Consider the following 21226-nt stretch of genomic DNA (forward strand, 5'->3'; position numbering starts at 1 on the left):
CATGATGAAGCTGATCTCTAAGTGAAGTCCAGGCTGAGAACTCAGCTTATAAAAGAAGGGTGATCGATGGCTGCCCCAGCATACTCCAGGCAGTAAGCCTGAAAGTCCACATTAGGGGAGGCATCCCTTTCAACATGGTTGTCAAGCAAAGACCAGCTTGGGAAATTTGAAAGAGTTGAGGCCATGAACGAAGTCAGAAACATCAGGTGGAAGAACTTTCTGAGGCCTGATTTCAGTGGGGTTGGGCTCTCAACTTGGCCTTGTGGCAGCTCTCAGGACCTAGGGTGCTTACCCGTGTCTTAAAGGGAAAAAGAAACCTATTTTCTGCTGATGGGATTTCCTTGTCTCTGTCTGCTGTTAGAACTGTGTTTACTACAGTTCTAGAAAAATAAGGGCTCAGACAAGAGAAAAAGTGGGGCTCCCCTAGACTTCTAAGTCATCACCATTTCCTCTGTGGGTTCAGAGCCTGGGTGCAGGGTGCTGGCTTTGGAGTGTCATGGAGTCAGTGTGCTATTGTCATTGAATAAAAAAGCCCCCAAATTCAGAGAGCACCCCAAACTCCTTTGTAAAAGAGGCGGCCTCTGTCAGTGTTAAGTTACTGAGAGTAGGGGATAACATTTGGCTGAAAAAGAGGGGCAAACATATCTGCCCACAAAACATGTATTCTTGAGCATTTGCTTCTACATTTAACTTTAATAAAGTAACACCACTTTTCATGGTTTAGCAGAGATCATGACTTAAAAGATCTCCCGTTAACCTGTTGTATTTAGTGAATGCCACTACTACCTACCAAGCTGTTCAAGGAAGCCCTGCTGAGCCAGCCTGTCTCCTTTTCCCCTGACCGCACAACGAGTTGCTCAACAGCTCCCTACGACCACCTCTGTCCTGTTCATCATCGTCCGTCCCCAGGTGCACAGAGGCCTCCTTATACATATATCTTTGCCATTATTTATTTGCACACAGTGTGAGCTCCAGAGGACTTGAACATGACTGTGTCACTTGTATCTTCGATGACTTACCATTGCCTTCAGGGGGGTGAGTCTAAAACCTAACCCATGCTTATCTCGTCAGCATTATCCTGGGCCAGCAAACCTTAGAAATAATGGGTATCCTGCTCTCTAAGCACTTAGCTAAGTATCTAGCTTAGTATTTCCTACTCTGAATATTGTGATTTAGTTTAAAAAAAAAAAGACTTGCCACCTAATATTCATTGGTTGTATTTTTCATATTACACTTTTGCTTAAAATGAGGTTTGCTGGACTTTATCTGGACCAAGATGTGGCAGAGTGATGGCCAACAGGCTGTCCCCAGAGGGCGGAGCAGTCTTAAGGCACTGGACCCACCCAGCCTGTGGCAGACACCTCCGAATCCTGACATGGGCAGGAGGTGCGGGGGCTGGGCGTGGAAGTGAGGGACACTTGGCACCTTCGCCCCCAGCATTCCTGCTCATGCCCAGCCTTCTGCTGCTGCTGTGCAGCTGCTGCAGCTGCTATTCAGGAGGGACCCTTTCTGAGGCTTGACCTCCAGCCCCATGACAGGGAGGCAGTCGTCAGTGCAGCAAACTGGCCTTGGCTTACCACCAAGTATGAAATGCTATAGATGCACTAAAGGAACGGAGTTCAGGGGTTTCTAAGATACAGATATGAATATTCAAAGGCTATAAAAACACAGATGCCTTTGTACAGAGTCAGCTTTCTTCTCTTTGAATTGGTTTTCCTTGTCACAGAAATTAGCTTCATACGCCCACACAGTCCCCCAATCTCTGCCAGAAACAAATGACCACTTGTGAAGTCGTTGGCTTTTGATTTATTCTATAAAAAGCACCCACTTGAAGTTAATTAACAATTGCAGGCTGTCATTGCACTGCATATAATAATACATTCATAGAAGTGTAATTTCAGAGGCAGTTAGGAGATAATCACTGGTTGCTGTTGAATACTTTGTCCCAACTACATAAATTGTAACATTGCTTTAATACACTCACTCACTATAAAATAACTTTATTTCATTTCTATTTTACATAATGGAAAAGCTCCTTTGGCAGATTGTGACTACAGAGGTGCTCAAATGAGTTTCGAAGTAACACTTTCCACGTGGTACTTGGTATCATGTCTTTTTTTAATGAAAGGGCTTAGGAATGCATTTTAATGGCTGCTGCTAAACAGGAACCAGTGTTGTCCTCTGGGTTCACATGTATACCTTTAGAGGCAAATTAAATACTAGAATTATTTATTTTAAAAGCATCCCTTCCTTTCTGGAACTAAAAAGGTCATTTTTTCCTACTTAACTTTATCTATTTTGGAATGCCAGCTTCACCTGCAAATTCAAGTTTTAAAGGCCAGAATGCTGCTAGATTCTTCACTGTCTCATGCTTCATCTACTTAATTCAGTGCAATCCAATGAAATTTTTATGTTAAAAAAAAAAGTCCAGAATTCTCACCTTCCCTTGATCATGGCAAACCTGTGCACAAATTATAAAGATACTAAAAATCTCAGCGACTACCCGAAGAACACCCCGCTAGATCTAGAACCCATGGCATCAGCCACTTCCCTGGCTTCCCTTCTCCGAGGCCTGTCATTTTCTTTCTGTCACTTTAAGACCAAAGCTAGAACCAAAGGTGGTACGAGATCCAAAATCTCACAAATCTACTAGCCAGTGCCCCCTTTCCCAAAGCCTCTAGTTTGAAAAAGAAAGAAACTAGATGCTAAATGCTAGCATGTTTAAGTGGTTTTGTATTTTTTGTAATTTCATATTTTCTGTATTTCCAAAAATACGTAAACCTATATTTTTCAAAAATTTCTAATGTGTCCATCTATATTAAGTTCCCACAGCCCCTGACCAAGAACCCAGAACCTTTCCGTCTCTACACGCAGGGTAAGGGTGGTTCACACCAGTGCAGACAGGCAGGAAGCCCTGGGGTGGGGAGGAAGCCTGTTCACTTGGGGGCTGGGTGAACTACGCTTCTTCATCTTTTCTAGCTTGTGCCAGCAGGTCTGTTTTTGCAGTTCTATGCTACCTATTAACTCTCTTTATCATCTTTCTTATACTTAAGATGGCCTTCCTCTGAGTACTCTGAGATGACTAACACTTTTTGGGTTGAGGCATGCATCAAGAAACTTTGCAAGGCAGAAATAAGTGCCTCTCTTGAAGAAAAGTGAAAAATGGGAATAGGAATGGAGCAGGAAGGAAGAGCCACTTCCTGACACTGTGTGAGAGGCTTCTGTATTCCTCGAAGCTGTACGCATTATTGCACTCATTATACAGATGAGGAAACTACAGCTTAAGAGCTTGTGCAGGTGCCAAGCCAGAAGTGGTAGGACACAGGCATTGAAATACAGTTTTATTTGAACTTTCCTTACTATAGTTGCTGTTAGAATTATTTCATTATCATCATTGCACATAGCTCATTACTTCCTTAGCAACACACTGCCCCTTTCAGAAGGGCACCCGAAGTCAACAACTGCAGCTGTTATTGCACCACATACAATAACACATTCAACAGAAATGTAACTTGTTCATTGTACTGAATTCAGTGCACACTTATTTGTTAAAAAAGTCTGTTGCACAAATATAACATATATAGATGGCTGTTAAAGGACCTGGGGAAATGAGTGTTTAGTTGATTACATACGAAATATGATGTGGCTGTGCAAGTCACTGGCAACGTATTAGACTACATTAGCAGGGGAGTAGCGCTCAAATTTTTGGCACCAATAATCTTGGTCAGAGTTTTGGAGCAGTACCTATTCTGGGACCCACATTATAAGAAAAGTCTTAACAAATTACCAAATCCCCAGAGAGGCACAGTTAAATGGTGACAACTGTTCTGGGTCAGTTCTGTTGACGTCTATTGCACGTAGGAAGAGCCCTGATTATTTGTGTCTTAAAACTCAAACAAATGTATTGTCTGGGAGCTGGATGGCTGCTGGTTTCCAGTTTGATTCAGCAGCTCCACAGTGTAAGGGGGAGGAGTTGGCGTGTCTGGGTTCTGCTGGGCAGCTCCTAATGGTCGTAAAATAGTTGTCACACTCCCAGGCCTCACCTTTATACTTTCTCGTGTGAAAGTAAATATATATTTGTTCTAGGTTGGTAAGGAGGAAAGATTCTGGATGGTAGGCACAAGTTTAAGGCATATTTCAGCTCAATATAAGAAAGTGCTTGCTGACTTTAGAATGATCCAAAAATGGAACAACTTTCATGATATCATGCACAAACGGAGACTGAGGTTATACAAGTATGATGGGTTACATGGCCCTTTATTCACTATTAATACAAAACGGATTTCAGAATTGGAGAGAAATCAGGATTAGACATTCCTAAACTCTTTTCTAACTCAAAATTCTCTACTGCTATATTAATATACTGCTACATTATTGATTCACTTGAAATAAGCCATAGTTACAAATAAGCAACTATAATCAAAACCTTACTCCAGTAATAAGAAATTATAAATAATGAATCAAGAGAGGAGATGCCACTATTTACATTCTATTGATTTATTATTTTTAAATTTTTAAATTGATTTTGAAGAGAAAGGAAGTTGGGAGTAGGGAGAGGAGAAAGACATTGATGTGAGAGAGAGAAACATCAACTGGTCGCCTCCCACACTTACCCCAGCCACGGATGGAACCTGCAACCTAGGCATGTGCCCTGACTAGGAATCGAACCAACAACTGTGTGTTTCATGGAGCAGTGCTCCAACCAACTGAGCCATGCAGCCAGGGAACTATTTATATTTGAAATAATTGTTTATTCAATAGCAGAGTGAGTCAGCTTTGATGAAACTATTTTGCAATGCAGGTTCTAACATTTCTTTCTCTCTCCTCTGCAATATAGCTAAATTGACTGCAGTAACTATGGATTGGCTAAAATTCACCTTCTCCACTTCCACTGTCAAGTCTTTCAAGTGCCAGTCTTTGCAGTGGTATAGTACACTTATGTACATACAGGATATTTGGCTGATTTTTCCTATCTGAATTATACAGTGTTGGTGACTTAGGGCATTCCCATCAATTATTTGTGTTATACTTGTAACTCTAGCCTCCCACAGAATGTTTATAAGCGTGTAGTACTATAAAGCTGTTAAGTAAGGATGCATATTTTGGAATGAGATGTGCCTTGGGAAGTTCTTCTAGCAGGTCACTGGACTTAAGAGCGGGTGATCGTGTCTTCCCAGCATGCTGGGAGGAGCAATGGCTGTGCAAGGGCAGTATGTTCTGCTTTGGACATGTTGGATTTCAAACACCTTTGACATATTTGACATATCCATGTAGAAAACACATGAGCATTCTGGTAAATACATGAAAAATTCCTCTAAATACATGAAAATGTAAATGTAGAACTCAGAATTATGATAGGACTGGAGTGAACTGACTTAGAAATAGGTGCACAGAAGAAATTGCTCAGAAAGCTCACAGGGTGTGCAAAGAGAAACAAGTTATAAATGCAACCCTGAAATATGCTAACGTGTCAAGGCTGAACAGAGAAAACAGAGTCAGCTAGGAACTTGGAGAAGGTGCAATCCCAGAAGAGGAGAGAGCTCTGGAACCAGAGGGATTTGATTCCCGGGAGCCAGAAAGGCTCTACAGGAGGTGGTCAGCGGTGCCAAATGTGCTGGTGGGATTAAGAAAAGACCTGAAAAGTTTTTATTGGATTTGGCAATTAGAGTTATCGATGAGATCAGACTAAGAAATATTTCATTTACATCATAAACTATCTGTTCAAATCTAAAATTGCATCCATTCAACTCTTACACTCTTATCTCTAAACTAAAAAAAACAAATGTTACTTGTTTGTCCAGGCAGTAGTCCATTCTGTTTGCTCTCAGGGAAGGGGCCCCAGTAGCGTCACCCATGGTCTCAGCTCCACATGCACGGTGTGATTGAAGCAGCAGTAAGCCAGCGTGGTTCATCAAATTGTAGAAAATTGTATTGTCTGATAGAATGTCTCACTAAGCTGTGTTTTGTGAGGTTCCCCCCCCAAGTTTAGAACCGGAAGTTTTTCAAATGTAATTTATATTTCTGAAATTATATCTGTAAAATGTTTGCAGGACACTTATTTTGTAGGTTAAACATTTTCACAAGAGGTTCAGATGAGCTAAACGACATACAGATATTTTCTTCTACTTAATATTGTACCCTGCACAAAACATACATAATGTTATTGTCAACATGTTAAGGAGCAGCATGTTTTATTAATGTTTTTATGTATGTATGTATTTGTGAAAACATTCAATGGGTTGGCACAAATCAACTGTTCAAACATAAAATGATTATAAGCTAGGCACGTATGCATTATGTTCTTCGTAGGTTAAATAAAAGTTATCTTTGGAGTCCATTTCTACTTATCCACGCAATAGAAAACAATTTTAATGTGCCTTCAGAATAAAAATGTGGCAACCATCTGTGAAAGGAATTTGAGTCTTCCAGGTGAACTAAATTCTTAGCTTTTGTGGGACTTGTCATTCAGGGTAAAAACCATATTCTGCTAATAAATATTTACTGTTGTGGAAAAAGAAATGACTTACTCTGGAACTCCTACGGAAATGGAGAACTTAGCAAAGAACCTGATTTTTACCCTTATCATTTCACAGTTGGCAACAGTGATGAGTCCCCCAAATATCACTCAATGTGACTTTCAATCCCTTTTGGAATAAGAGGGAGCATTAAAAAGATTAAAAAGAAACTCACAAATTAAACATACCACTGGATGTTCTCCACACTTTGTTAATGTTGGCATCACACCTTGGGTGTGGTCAAGCTCTGCTCCTGTATGAACCAGCATTCTAGTGCTGAGAGAGCCCTGAGGGGTTGCCCAGTGCTCCCCACACCCCTCTGGGAGCAGCCCAGGGAGAGCCTGCAGTCTGGACTCAGATGCAACTGAGCTTCAGCCTGCTTCCCCACTAACTAGAGGTAGCAGCTCAGGCAAGTGACTTCACATCTCTGCATCTCAGGTCTTCATCCCTGGTACCTCCACTGTAGAGCTGTTGCTGAGACTGGGAAGTGTTCTATGAGATTTCACAAAAACTTAAAATCTTCGTGGGCCAGATAAGGAAAATGAGAGCTGGAGAGGTTAAGACAAGTTTGTCTAAGTTTATGTTTACACAACCAGTTTCTCAAAACTTGTCCATTGAAATGTAATCATGAACCAACAAATGAGCAAATACTTGGATCCCAAATGATAGTAGGTACTGCGGGTATGAAGATGCACATAACATAATCTTGGAAATTATTATTTCTTTGAAAGAGATTATGTATATAGTTTAAGGATTTAAGTAGTATTTAAAAACAATGTACCACAGCTTTTGTTGTGTGGCTTTATAGATATTATGTACATCTAAGTCAGAAGACAGTGTTGCTAATCGGCTGGAGTGCCTGGTATAATGCATCATACAACTTGCCATAGTTTCCAGAAGACCTGAATAGGTTTTTCAAAATAAAATCGATTTGTATATTTGTATAGATGCTTCACACCAGACAATCACCAAAATAATTACTGCATTTTCTATCTAATGCATGACATATCAAGCTATGTTTAAACAAAACAAGAAATTATGCCGTGAAACTCTTTTGCTATTTTTACATGGTTGGATATTTGTTAGCGAATTGTTCAAATCACTTGGGCTTCTTTGTAGTGCTCCGTGACCTGTGGCCCTGGGGTTCAGCAGAGGGACGTGTACTGCCGGCTGAGAGGCGCTGGCCCGGTGGCTGAGGAGATGTGTGACCGGTCCACCCGGCCTTCTTTTCAGAGGCAGTGCTGGCACCAGGACTGCACGCAGTACCAGTGGGTGGCAGGAGCGTGGTCAGATGTGAGTATCCACAAGTAAATTTTCAAAGACACTACATAAAGGCACGTGTTACTCATTCTGTCACTGCATTTCTAGTGTTCAACATCATGTAAGAAGAGAGAGACACATCGGCAAGTGCAGTGCACTGATGCACAAAACATTCAAGTGAATGAAAGCTTCTGTGATCCTTCAACCAGACCTCTTTCAATCAAAAAGTGCCAGAACCTTCCCTGCAAGTATATTGTGGTAACTGGAGACTCATCTCAGGTAAGGCAAAGAAAAGAAGTGGAGAATTTTTGCTTCTGGGGAAAAAAAACACACAAAATGCCTGCATCTAAAATTTGATGCAGTAGGAACTGAGTAAATTTGATAATGGGGGCAGATAAGTGTGCATATTAATCTAAGGAATAAAACCACTGGCAGTTGGAGGGTGCAGATAGAATAACAGCAACGTGGATGTCAAACAGTGCGGGTCCAAAGTGTCGGTCAGTGCCAACTGGGAAATCGGCTACTGGGAACAGTTTGGCCAACTGGCTCTGTGGAGTTGCCTGCTTTTTCAGAACAGCTATATTGAGGGGTGACTGACAAACAGAAAGCTGCATAAATTTAACGTGTACAGCTTGAGAAGTTTTGATGTATGGATACACTCGTAGAGCCATTACCATAAATAAGAGCATCTCTATCATCCCTCTAAATTTTCTTATATTCCTTTGTATTCCTCCCTCCACTTCCCTTCTCCTTCCCCCATCTCACAGGTAACCTAATCTGTTTTTATTTTAGTGGTCTGTTGCTATGTTAATTTACATTCTTTTTTAGATAAATGGAATCATACATCATATACTATTTTTGTCTGATGTCTCATAAGGATTTTGAGATTTAGTCAACGTATATGTATCAATAACTTATTGATTATTAAATAATATTTCACTTATGCATGTCTTTAAGTCGACGAATCTTTTCTTCTGTGATGTCTGATTTGCCATTATTCTACATCCAGTCTATTTTTCACCTCAGGTGTGTAATCTTCATCTTTAGAAATTTGATGACACTTTTTTAAAAAATTTTATTGTTGTTCAAGCACAGTTGTCTGCATTTACCCCCTCCACTCTCCCTCCCCTGATTCCATCCCCTCTTGGCTTTGCCCATGAGTCCTTTATAGTTGTTCCTGAAAACCTCCCCCTCTTTCCCCCCATTATTCCCTCCCACCTCCCCTCTGGTTACTGTCAGTTTGTTCTTCATTTTAATGTCTCTGGTTATGTTTTGTTTGCTTGTTTGTTTCATTGATTAGGTTCCCCTTAAAGGTGAGATCATGTGGTATTTGTCTTTTACTGCCTGGCTTATTTCATTTAGGATAATGCTCTCCAGACACTTTTTTATATTTTCCATGTCTCTATTAACTTTTTTAAAAAATATTTTATTTATCTAGTTTTAGGAAGGGGAGAAAAAGAGGGAGAGAAACATCAATATATGGTTGCCTCTCATGTGACACCTACTGGGAACCTGGCCCACAATCCAGGCATGTGCCCTGACTGGGAAAAGAACTGGTGATTCTTTGGTTCACAGGCCGGCACTCAATCCACTGAGCCACACCCATCAGGGTTTAACTTTTTGAACATACTAACTTTTTAATGTCCTTCTCTGCTAATTTGAACATCCATGTGTGCACTTACAACTAGGGAATTTTAGTATATTCACAAGTTTGTACATCACCACCATGATCTCATGCTAGAACATTTTATCACCCCCAAAAGAAACTTCATACCCATTAGTAGTCATTCCACATTTTCTCCTTCCTCAACCCCAGATAACCAGTTTTTTGCCTCTATGGATTTGCCTGTTCTGAACATTTCATATAAATGGAATCATATAATATGTGACTTTTTGTATCTGGCGTCTTTCACTTAACATGATATTCTTAAGGTTCCTCCTTAGTACAGCATATATAATTCACTGCTTTTTATGAATGAATAATATTTCATCGTAGGTAGGGCTATGATACAGCAGCTCATTTATTCAGCTGTTGAGAGACATTTGGGTTTGCTTACTTTTTGACTACAATGACTAATGCTGTTAAGAACGTCTGTGTATAAGTATTTGTACAGCTATGTTTTCAATGCTTGAGCTTACAGATAGGAGTAGAATTGCTGAATATTATGATAATTCTACTGTTAATTTTTGAAGGAAATTCCAAACTGCTTTCCACAATTGCTGCGTCATTTTGCATTGTCACTAGAAATGTGTAAGGATTCTGCATTCTCCATATCCTCACCAACACTTGTTATAGTCTGTCATTTTGAATATATCCATCCAAGTGGTTATGAATGGTGTCACATTGCCTTGTCTGAATTTCATTTCTCTACTGATAATATTGAGCATCTTTTTATGCTTTTTAGCTATTTGCATTATCTTCTTTGGAGAAATATGTATTCAAATTCTTTACATGTTTTTAAATTGGGTGATTCCTCTTTTTATGGTCGAGCTGTAATTCTTTATAGAGTTTTGGGTCCCAAGTTTTATCAGTTATATGATTTGCAAGTATTTTCTCCCATTCTGTGGGCTGCCCTTCACTTTCTTTATAGTGTTTTTAGATGCACAAACTTTCTCAATTTTGATGAAGTCAAATTTACCTATTGTTCTCTTGCTTGTACTGTAGGTATTATATCTAAGAAACTATTGACTATCCAAGGTCACAATTCACACCTGTATTTTATTCTAAGAATTTTATAATTTTAGCTCCTACATTTAGGTCTTTGAAACACCTCAAATAGATTTGTTGGGTATGATGTGAGGTGGGATCCACCTTAATCCTTCTCATGTGGCTTCCCCGTTGTCTCAGCTTGATGTGTGGAGAAGACTGCTATTTCCCCATTGAATTATCTTGGCATCCTTGTCAAAAGCTATTGGTCATAAATGTATTTCTGAACTCAGTTCCTCCCGGGATCTACGTGTCTATCCTTATGTAAGGTCCACAGACTTGGTTACTATAGTTTTACAGTAAATTTGAAATCAGGAAGTGTGATGGAACCAACTTTTCTTTTTTCAAGAGTATTTGGTTATTCTGTGTCCCCTACATTTCCTCATGAATTTTAGTATCAACTTTTCACCTTCTGTGGAAAAGCCAGCTGGGATTTTGTTAGAGATTGAACTGAATCCTGATAAACTGAAGGAACATTGCCATGCTAACAGGTCTTCTAGTCCACGAACATGTATTGTCTTTCCATTTATTTAGGTCTTATTAATATGTTTTGTAATTTTAAGTGTACAAGTGAATTTCTACTTCTTTTGCTAAAGTTGTTCCTAACATTAAATTTTATGCTTCTGTACCCCTAATTGTACCCCTAATTTCATTTGCAATTGTCCATTGCTAATGCATAGAAATAGAATTGATTTTTGTAAGTTGAACACATATGTTAGCTATAGATTTTTTTATTGGAGATTCCCTTTACCAGTACACTTCTATTCCTGTTTTGATTAGTGTTTATATCATGAAATGTGTTGTATTTGTCAAATGGTTTTTCTTCAGTTCTTGAGATTCTTATGTGGTTTTTGTCTATGTGTTCCATTAATTCATTTTCATATATTTAAATATCACATTCCTATGTTAAACCTCACTTGGTCATGGTATATAATCCTTTTTATATGTTATTAGACATTTTTACTAGTACTCTGTTGAGGATTTTTGCATCTACATTCATAAGAGATATTGGTCGGAGTTTTCTTGTGATGCCTGTGTCTGGTTTTGGTCTGAGGGAAATACTGGCCTCATCAGATGAATTAAGAAGTGTTCTGTACTCTTCTTTTCTTTGGAAGAGTTTTGGAAAAGTTGGTGCTCATTCTTTAAACATTTGGTGGACTTCACCAGTGAGTCCTCCAGTCTTGGGCTTTTCACTGTGTAAAATATTTTGATTATTAATTCAATCTCTTTATTTTTTTGTCAGTTTATTCAGATTCTTCCTCCTTGCCAGGGTTTATTGTTGTTGTTTGTTACTGCTTGCTTGTTGAGTAACTTTCCCAAACTCATTGTAAAGTCTGTGTCCTTTGCACGTATAATTGCTGAAGTCTCTGCTTGATTAGTTTTCAATGATTGATTGGACAGTGATTCCCTTAGACTCTGGAACCAATAATCTCCAGCTTTTGCCAGGGGCTTCTGTGTGCCTGTGCAGGCACCTTTAACACTCAGGCAGGCAGCTGACAATTCTTAACTTTGAGATCCTGCTTCTACGGAGCCTTGACAGCCACCAGAGGTGGGAGTGCAGGCCCTTTTCAGATGCTTCCTGAACATGTGTCCAGCCCTGTGTGTGTCCATGACCTTCTAGAGTCCTAGGAATATGTTGAAAGTTTTCAAAGCCCATATGAACATCTCATTACCCAGCTTTTCCTTTCGAATTTCTTTTGGCTAACCTATTGTTTATGCCAACTGTGATCTCTGCAAAGTTAAACAATGGCCTTTAATTCAACAATTCAGCAATTATCCCTGGAGGGAAAAGTCTTTTAGCACTGGGTAAGCTTCAGTTAAATAAGGAGAGCCTTGCAAGTGGGTTCTTCTAGAAAACCACCAAACAGTTCAAATAATAAGTCTCTGTAATGGAATCTTTGAAAGACAGCCAACCCTGTCCTGCCCCTTCGGTTCCACCATGTTTGCAGGGCTATTGATTTTCAAGGCTGCTGTGGAGCTGGAGGGAGTGGAGTACGGGGATGGGGCAAGTTAAAACCTCACAAAGCTCCCTCTTCTGAGACTTACTGAATAAATGCTTCCTGAATTGCTGCAAGCCTTTGGTTCACTTCCAGAGTTCTGAAAAAGTTAATTCTGATAAATTTTGCCAGTTTTTTCATGGTTTTATGAAAGAGGGAATTCTCAGAGACCTGTCCTCTGCCATTTTTACTCATCCCTCTGGTCTGTTTCAATAGATGAATTTTCTTCTCATGGTAGGCTACATTTTCTTGCTTCTTTGCATGCCAGTTAACTTTCTATTACATGCCAGACATGACTTTTACCTTTTTAGGCCACTGGATATTTTTTATCCCTATTTATGTATTTTGATCCTCATTCTTAAATGTAGTTATCTGTAGGGAGACAGTTTGATCCTTTCTTGTCTTACTCTTAAACTTTGTTACCTCAGGCTACTGCATTGTTTAGTCTAGGGTTAATCTATCCCCCTCTGCTGTGCCAAGACCCTTCTGAGTGTTCTATGTATTGTAGAATACAGGCATATGAGATTTGCCAGTCTGTGAGTACCAGATAAGGTAATTTCTGTGTCTTTTGATTGGTTCATTTCTCAGTCTCAGTTGGTGTCCTCACATACATGTACATACTAGTCAGTCTGCTGTTCCCTAATAAATGTCCTTTATTTTAGATAATAACCTTCACATATGTTTTATTTCCCCAAAGCTGTGCCTGTGTGAGACATAAATTTTCACTCAGTTAAGATAGTTTCAGTAGTATAATGCAAATAAAAAATGAAACAAAAAAACACAGGTAGTACAAATAGTTAATTTAGCCTGGATAATGGATCCCTTCCATTTATTGGTACAGCCCTGAGAAAGTTACCAAATATCTCTTAACCTTTGTTTACTTATCTATAAACGAAGCTAATGAATAGTATTATTGTGGGGAAAACAATGCATAATGTGTATATATTTATGTGTATATATTTATATTTATATATACTTACACATATTTACATGTACATGTATGCACATACATGTGTACATATATAAATATATATATAAAGGTGAATATTAGGCCCTGGTTATTAAGGATATCTTCTCCCTCTTATAAATGTTTTTCAGTGTTCCGGTAACTGTGGCTTTAGTTACCCACGAAGGATTATGTATTGCATTAGAATTCAATCTAATGAGATAGATAAGCTCCATCAGCTTTGGCCTATAGACTATCCAGAATGCCCTGTGCTGCCTTCGCCTCAGGTTTACAGATGCAATTTTAGCAGCTGTTTGCACATGGCCACTTGGAAAGTTGGAAAATGGAGCAAGGTCAGTATGTAATTATGAGTTGAAAACCTTCCGAATGAGACTTTGTAAGTGTGGGTTACCTGTGTAGCTGCATGGCTAACTAGATCCCAGAATTATTTCATATTGCTGTTGTCTAAAAATCACATTATCAGTTAATTGTGCAAAATCTTATCTCTTTTTCTATGCTTACTATAACCTACTTACAGCTATTGCTCAGAGAGCCTCACACAGTGGTTTGCATTTTGAGCAGTTACTTAAATACTTAGTGGTTAAGTGAAGAAGTAAATAAATCTATTCTGTGAGTAATAAAAGTTACTTGCACTATATTCCTTTTCCAATGTAATGGGTAGAAAACAAGTAAACACTGCTTTACAAACAGCAAATAACAATGAGAAAAAACTGAAGAGTCTTAAGCATGAACATGAATTAATGTTTTAAAGTAATTAGAATATGCTGTTGATATAAATATACAAAAGAAATGACAAGGAGCCAGTAACTGAGAAACAAGATTCAGGCTCATGCGCAAGGATTCCAGTCTCCAGGCTATTTTTGTACCCTCAGTCAATCTACCTACCATTGCTCATTAGTTTGTTCCCAAAGGACCTAATCTGGAAGAGAAAAGGTTTTATTGGCTTTGTGATCCATTACATACTTTACCTTCAAATTTTACTCTATTTGCAGTGCTCAGCGACTTGTGGAGCTGGGATAATGGAGAGAAGGGTGGGATGCGTGGCTGAAAATGGTCGGTTCAGTGACGTATGTTTAAAGCGCTTGAAGCCAGATACTCAAAAGAAATGTTATGTCAATGACTGTAAGTAATAGACTTAAAAGTCTACCTAGTACTTAAGTGTTCCTAAGGAGTTTTCATTAAAATTTGAAAATATTTATAGTAGTCATATGCTACATAAAATGAAGTGCCTATTTTTTAGGAGTATACTACTATTTGTGTGATTGCATTGAATTCATGCTGCGTTGGTAATTTGTTCATTGTCAGTAAGTTGTCTTCACTTATCTTTGAAGGTAAAACATTTACCAGCTGCAAAGAAATCCAAGGGAAAAACAATATCACCAAGGATGGTGACTATTACCTTAACATCGAGGGAAGAATAATAAAGGTATTAAGAAAACAGTTCCTATTTAATTTTAACACTGACCTTTGATTCTGAGAAAACTTTTATAGATATTTACATTTCCCTTTAGGTTTATTGTGCAGGGATGCACTCAGAGAACCCCAGGGAATATATATCATTGGTCAAAGGAGAAGAAGACAACTTTTCTGAAGTCTATGGTTTTAGGTATGAGATGTGTTTTGGCTAAATAGTGCATTTTTAAATGTTTCTTCAAGAAAATCAGAAGGTCCAGCATTCAGAGTGATACTTGAATAGCCTGCTAGTGGGACCAGTCATTTATTTTTTAATTTAATCTTTATTGTATTTTTTCCATTTCCACTACCATTTAGTCCCCTTAAACCCTCCACCTCCCAGCAGTTACTACACTGTTGTCCGTGTCCACGAGTCCTTTTTCATTTTTACTCAATCCATCCACAAGTAATTTAGAAGCAGGTGGACATATGAGGACTTAAGTTAGATGTTGCCCATGCCTGTTCAATCATAAAGACTTGAGTAATCATATGTACTCACAGAGAAATGGACTAAAACTGATACTGTGGGTGAGCAGTGGAAGACTTTAAGACATATGTGTATTTTTATAGAAATTGTACTAATTCCAGTAACAAAAGCTAGGAGAACTGAAGCTGAATTATTTTTCCACTCGTCTTGAATTTCCCATGGATAATTTCATATGTTCACCTTGAGTGATTTTTCTTATTTAATAACTTGTAGACATAGTTACCTATATTAAAGAGTGGATCTTTTACCTTCCCATTTCCAAAGTTTACCTGCATTGTGGGCTGACAGCTGCACCTAATGCTAAAAATATTCTAATGTTGTTACAGACTACAAAATCCATATGAATGTCCTTTTAATGGAAGTAGGAGGCAAGACTGTGAATGTACAAATGACTACCTGGCTGCTGGACACACTGTTTTCAGCAAAATACGAATTGATCTCACATCTATGCAAATTAAAAGTAAGTGCTGAATCTCTTTGTAAAATGAAAAGCTTCTCTTTGCCAATGAAAGTCCAACAATATGCTGATATATATAATAGCTAGGATACAGCCAAGGGCCAAGCACTGGGCAATAGTTAAATTGTGGTGTTTTTTTTTTAAGTTATTATCTACATACTCCCTCTGCAATGACATGGACCTTGGGGACCCTTACTAAAAATGTAGTGGTAATGATAGTGATAAGATACATAGTGCCCTTCCAAGATATGATCTCCAAATCCCCAGTTACATTAAGAATAAAGTTAACATCTCAACATAATTGTTGAGGTTAATAAACTATTTCAGGGCTTAAGGTAATTTCAGATTACAACTTGTCAAATATTTTCCCATAAATATTCTCATTTGATCTTTTTAACAATTAGTTGAGGCAAATTGCATCATACTGTTGCAAATGATGGAATTAAGATGCACTTATGGCAGTTAAGTGACTTGCCTGAATTCATAGAGCTGGTAAATGGCATTGCAGGAAGATCAAGTCCTGTTCACAGATTCCAGACTAAGGACCTGCTGCCTTTTAGGAAGCAACTTATAATATGGTCAAAACATACTTATGAAACCTAAAATGTGAGCTCTGTCCATGAATTATCCAGCCATGGAATATGACAAATAGAGACATTTATTGAAGAAGATACAAGATATAAGATACAAGAAAGATCACACACAGGACAATGATGTCTCATTCCCCTTCAAAGTAGGCACCTTGGGATCTCATACAGTTCTCCCAAACACCATCACCTGCCCCACCATATTTTCCTGAATCTCACTGATGGTCAGAAATCTCTTCCCTTTCAAAGGTGGTTTTAGTTTGAGGAAAAGCCAGAAGTCATAAGGCACCAAATCTGGGCTGCAGCAGGGCTCAGTCACCTGGGTAATTTGACGTTTCACCAAAGCATTCTGCATGAGACATGATGCATGAGTGGGCACGTTGTTGTGATAAAACTGCCAGTTACCAGTTGCCCATAACTGTGGCTTTCTGAATCACTAGAATAGTTTCCATGGAGGAATGTTCAAGCCTAATGCAAAATTCAATGAAGATTTATTGGTCTACTCAGTCATTTTGAGTGTGATGGCCACACGGTACACATGCTCACTCAATGATATCTACTGCCCCCACTGACCAGTACAATGATGTCATTGTTCATGCATGTGTATTCCAGTCCACTTTCCTTGGCTGCTAAGTTACATCAATTTTTAAAAATTATTTTACTGTTGTTCAATTACAGTTATCTGCATTTATCCCCCACCACTCCCCCCCCAGCCATCCCCACCTCTCTCCCTTGCTTCTGCCCCCCCCTTGGTTGTGACCATGTGTCCTTTATAGTAGTTCCTGAAAACGCCTCCCCCCATTATCCCCTCTCAGGTTACATCAATGTTGGGCAAGCCTTTCTCATTATATTAATGGTGGTTGGACTTTTTCCAGACAGACCTCATACACTGAGCAGCCTACCATCCTGGAGGTTACATTATCTATAGGAAGAGGCAAGGAAGTTAGTTTTAGAAGTACAAACTCTAAATCACCATTGAATCACCAATGCCTACCAGAGTGCATAAGCCATAAAAAGAAACAAGAAATGTTTTTGAGATAGTGAATGCATGAATACATAATCTCTGTTTTAGTTCTATGATAATGACTTATTAGTAGTGATAATGGCTACCATTTACTGAAACCCCACCATTACTGCAGTGGGGAAGCATTATACTATTAGTCACGATCATGAACTTGAGTTAGACTGGGTGGAAATTCTGTGTCCATTTGCCAGTTATGTGACCTTGGATGTATCTCTTTAAGCTTAAATTCCCTTATGTGTAAAATGAAAAAAAAACCCTCCTGTTCTTTTTCTCTTTTCATTTTTCCCTCCTCTGTTTCCTGCTTTTTTTTGGGGGGGGGTAGATAGTGAGGATTAAGAAATAATACTTGTAAAACACTTAGTAAATATCTTACAGTAAATGCTCTATAAATAATCATTATTTAATAACATGTGTGTGTCAGGTAATTTGCATTGCTGAGCACATGATGGGCACCCAATAATTTCCTTGCTATCTATTAAGGTGCTGGTGTTCATGAATTTATCAAAAAAGAAAAAAGAAACCTGACATTTTGCCAGGCATTGGGCTGGGCCCTGAGGATATGATGTTTAATGTATACATTTTCAACTTTCTGGCCTCTTTTCCTTCTTCAAACTTGTGTGACAAAAACCCAGCCTTGATTAAACTTTTCATCTGCTCTGCAGTTCCACCTCGAATTTCTATGACAAAGAGTACACTGCCCTTATGACTGATCTCACTTTACATGCATAACTACTGGGCTTACATGGACCCTCACACTCTTACGTAATCCTGTCGCACTTCCCTCATTCACTCCCTCCCCCACTCTCCTAACTGTCTAACTCACATCTTCTCTTCTAGCTTCAAACTTCAAATTTCTAATGTTCCACTTAAGTCACTCTTTGCTAATGATCTTGTTTCTTTTTCTTAAATTGTTTTATTGTTGTTCAAGTAGAATTGTCTGCAAGGACCTTGCTTCTTATCTCACTGAGAAAATAAGAGCCAGAAGGGAATTTGCACCACTACTACTGCCACAGCCACTAACCTACCTACTTGCTCACTACAGACGTTGCCTTCTCACCAGTTGCTGTGGATGAGCCATCCCTGCTCTCCTGTAAGGCTGCCCTCGCTAGGCTCATCGCTTTTTACCTATACCAGAACATTATTTCAGCAAACTTTCCATTCTCTCATATCACCAATTCTTCCTTCATTTCTCTAAATCCAATGACAAATTCTTGGTTTTCATCTAACTGGATCCATCAACAGCACTCGGCTTTCAGGACACCACACTCATTGTTTCTTTCCTTCCTTAGCCACTCTTTCTCCCATCTTTCTCACTGTTTTTCAGCCTGGCTAGTTACTCTTCATCTTCCACAACACTGAGTGCTAAACACTTTCAGGCTTCACCATTCCTTTAAGGGCCTCATTCAATTTGCAGATTTCAAATACCACCCCTTAGATGACAGACCCAGATGTTTATCTCCAACTTGGACTGCTACCCTGAAATTATGTGTTGCTTTGTAATAATTTACTTACCTTTAGATAATGTCTTTTTCCTGTAATTTTGTACCTGACCTCACTTTATTTTAGATGTTCACTATGATATGAAATATAATAAAGCACTTACTTAGCTTAAAAAAATTGACTTAGAGATTAACATTTTTGTGCTAAAGAAAAATTATTGAGGGCCTCATCTATGTTATGTATTATAATTACATAGCATTTTTGCTTTAAATTTTGAATTATATAAATGTATTTAAGAATATAATATGCATATCATGTTTTACAAAGACATTTGGAAACAAATATCTCAGTGATAAAGAGTGTCGTTTATGATATTCTAGCTACAGACCTCCTATTTGCTCGGACAACATATGGAAAAGCAGTTCCGTTCGCCACAGCTGGAGACTGCTACAGTGCTGCCAGATGCCCACAGGTAGTTCATGTCTGCTTATTACTCACTAACCAGGAAAAAAAATTGATACTGTTTCTCTTCATTCGCTTTCTTGATTGTAATATCGCAAGAAACTTGTAAATAGAATATACAAACTTTGTACGTGAACTTTATTTCAAAAGTTGTAGTAAGCTTTGGAGGAAAAACATTTTTTTGTGTGTGACAATACTGGGTTTGTTTGAAAGGTATAATAATAAGAATTTTAAATTGTTCAGATTCTATTTCTCCTTTCAGGAGGCTCTCGCTAGGCTCTATTTCTCCTTTCAGGAGAAATAGAAGAGGACACCTAAGTCTTTCCAAACATTGCCGAGCTTTATTGGCATTTCTGGGCCTAAGAAATGCTTTATTATTTTTAGTCCTTCCACTTGGCCTGTGGAAATGGATGGGCATGTTCTATAAGGAATGGATCACAAGCATGCGACAGTCTGCACCATGGCCACTGTCGGTTATGCTAGTCACCCGGGTCTGTGACACTCCCAGAATAACCTCCATCCCCTGTGAAATAGTACATTTCCAAGTCTTTATTCTTGTTTTAATCCTTTATTTCCACATCCTTTAGCACTCTACACACACCCTTCTATGGCATCTGTGATTTCCAGAACAGAATATGCTTTTCTTAGACAAAATCATACTAACTCATTTTTTAAAAGACATTTGTATAAGTCCATGTGTACAACATCCTTATGATAAGGGGAAGAGAGGTACAGCTTACATGAGTATAGCATTGCTAGGTAGACTCCTAGCTAATTGTAAAAGTCATGCACAAGTGGTAGTAATTATAATATTGATATAATATTGATATCATTTTGAATAAAAGTGACAAGTGGCTTGTCATAGCACTCTGTTCTTGGAATTTTCCAGTCACAGTTTTCATCAGGTGACACACAGGAGGCATGCTCATGGTAGAAAGAAAGGGCGTTTTCTGTATCAAAGAAGAAGACTTGAGATAAAAAAGACCACTACAGCTATGGGCTGAACCAAATACAGAAAATGTAATTGGAATAAACATATTAGTCTTAGGCCCAGAAGTGCCAATAGAGCTTGGCAATGTTTGGAAAGACTCAGGTGTTTTCTTTATGCACCATGAGTTAGTTCATGTTAAGTCATGTAGAGCAGGGGTCATTCCTAAACAACCTAATGCAATCAGTGTGGTACCACAGAACCACACTGAGATCAAAAGAGTTCTTTGTATTATATTTATTTTTAATTTCTTTTAGGAAATTTTTAATGTTATCTGGAAGTAGGAGGTGGCAACCAAGGGGGGAAAAGGGGGGTTGAGATCATGTCACATAAAGAAACCAAAAGAGGTAGCCAGGAAAGGAGTAGAGGGCTATAAGCATCTTTAAATAATTAAAGAGCTCCCAGAAACAGGAGCGAGGTCAGTGTGTGTTACATCAGGAGGTATTAGTAGAGCAGCAGGTTCCAGCTCAAGGTAAAGAAGGCTTTTGACAGGGAGGGTTGCCCACAAAGAGACTCCCAAATTGGAGGCACAAATAAACCTCTAATTTTTGCCTGTGTTTTTATAAACTGATCCGGTATCCTACAACTTTGCTGAACTCATTTATTAAGTGTAGTAGTATTTTAAATGGACTCCTTGGGATTTTCTATATACTTGATGATGTTATCTACAAATGAAGATAGTTTTACTTTTCCTTTTGCAATCCGGATACCTTCTATTTCTCTGCCTTGCCTCATTGCCCTAGGTAACACTTCCAGTACAGTGTTGAATAGAAGTGGTGAGAGTGGGCAATCCTGTCTTGTTTATAATTTTAGGGGGAGAGCATTTAGTCCTTCATCATAAAGTCTGTTAACTGAGAGTGTTTTGTAGATGTCTTTGACCGGG

At 38.7% G+C, this 21226-nt stretch overlaps 1 protein-coding gene across 1 annotated transcript in view; it reads left to right on the forward strand.

Annotated features, from left to right (window-relative positions):
• ADAMTS20 (ADAM metallopeptidase with thrombospondin type 1 motif 20) overlaps window positions 1-21226 on the forward strand; it is a 165405-nt gene that overhangs the window by 127264 nt on the left and 16915 nt on the right. The window contains exons 30-37 of the mRNA XM_045829562.1: window positions 7635-7808; window positions 7884-8054; window positions 13578-13778; window positions 14439-14568; window positions 14778-14872; window positions 14958-15052; window positions 15712-15845; window positions 19274-19365. Coding sequence (XP_045685518.1) covers window positions 7635-7808; window positions 7884-8054; window positions 13578-13778; window positions 14439-14568; window positions 14778-14872; window positions 14958-15052; window positions 15712-15845; window positions 19274-19365 — 1092 coding nt within the window. The remainder of the gene's footprint in view (window positions 1-7634; window positions 7809-7883; window positions 8055-13577; window positions 13779-14438; window positions 14569-14777; window positions 14873-14957; window positions 15053-15711; window positions 15846-19273; window positions 19366-21226) is intronic.

Source organism: Phyllostomus hastatus, unplaced genomic scaffold, assembly GCF_019186645.2.
Source record: "Phyllostomus hastatus isolate PE091 unplaced genomic scaffold, TTU_PhHast_1.1 phas_scaffold_93, whole genome shotgun sequence".
Taxonomy (NCBI): Eukaryota; Metazoa; Chordata; class Mammalia; order Chiroptera; family Phyllostomidae; genus Phyllostomus; species Phyllostomus hastatus.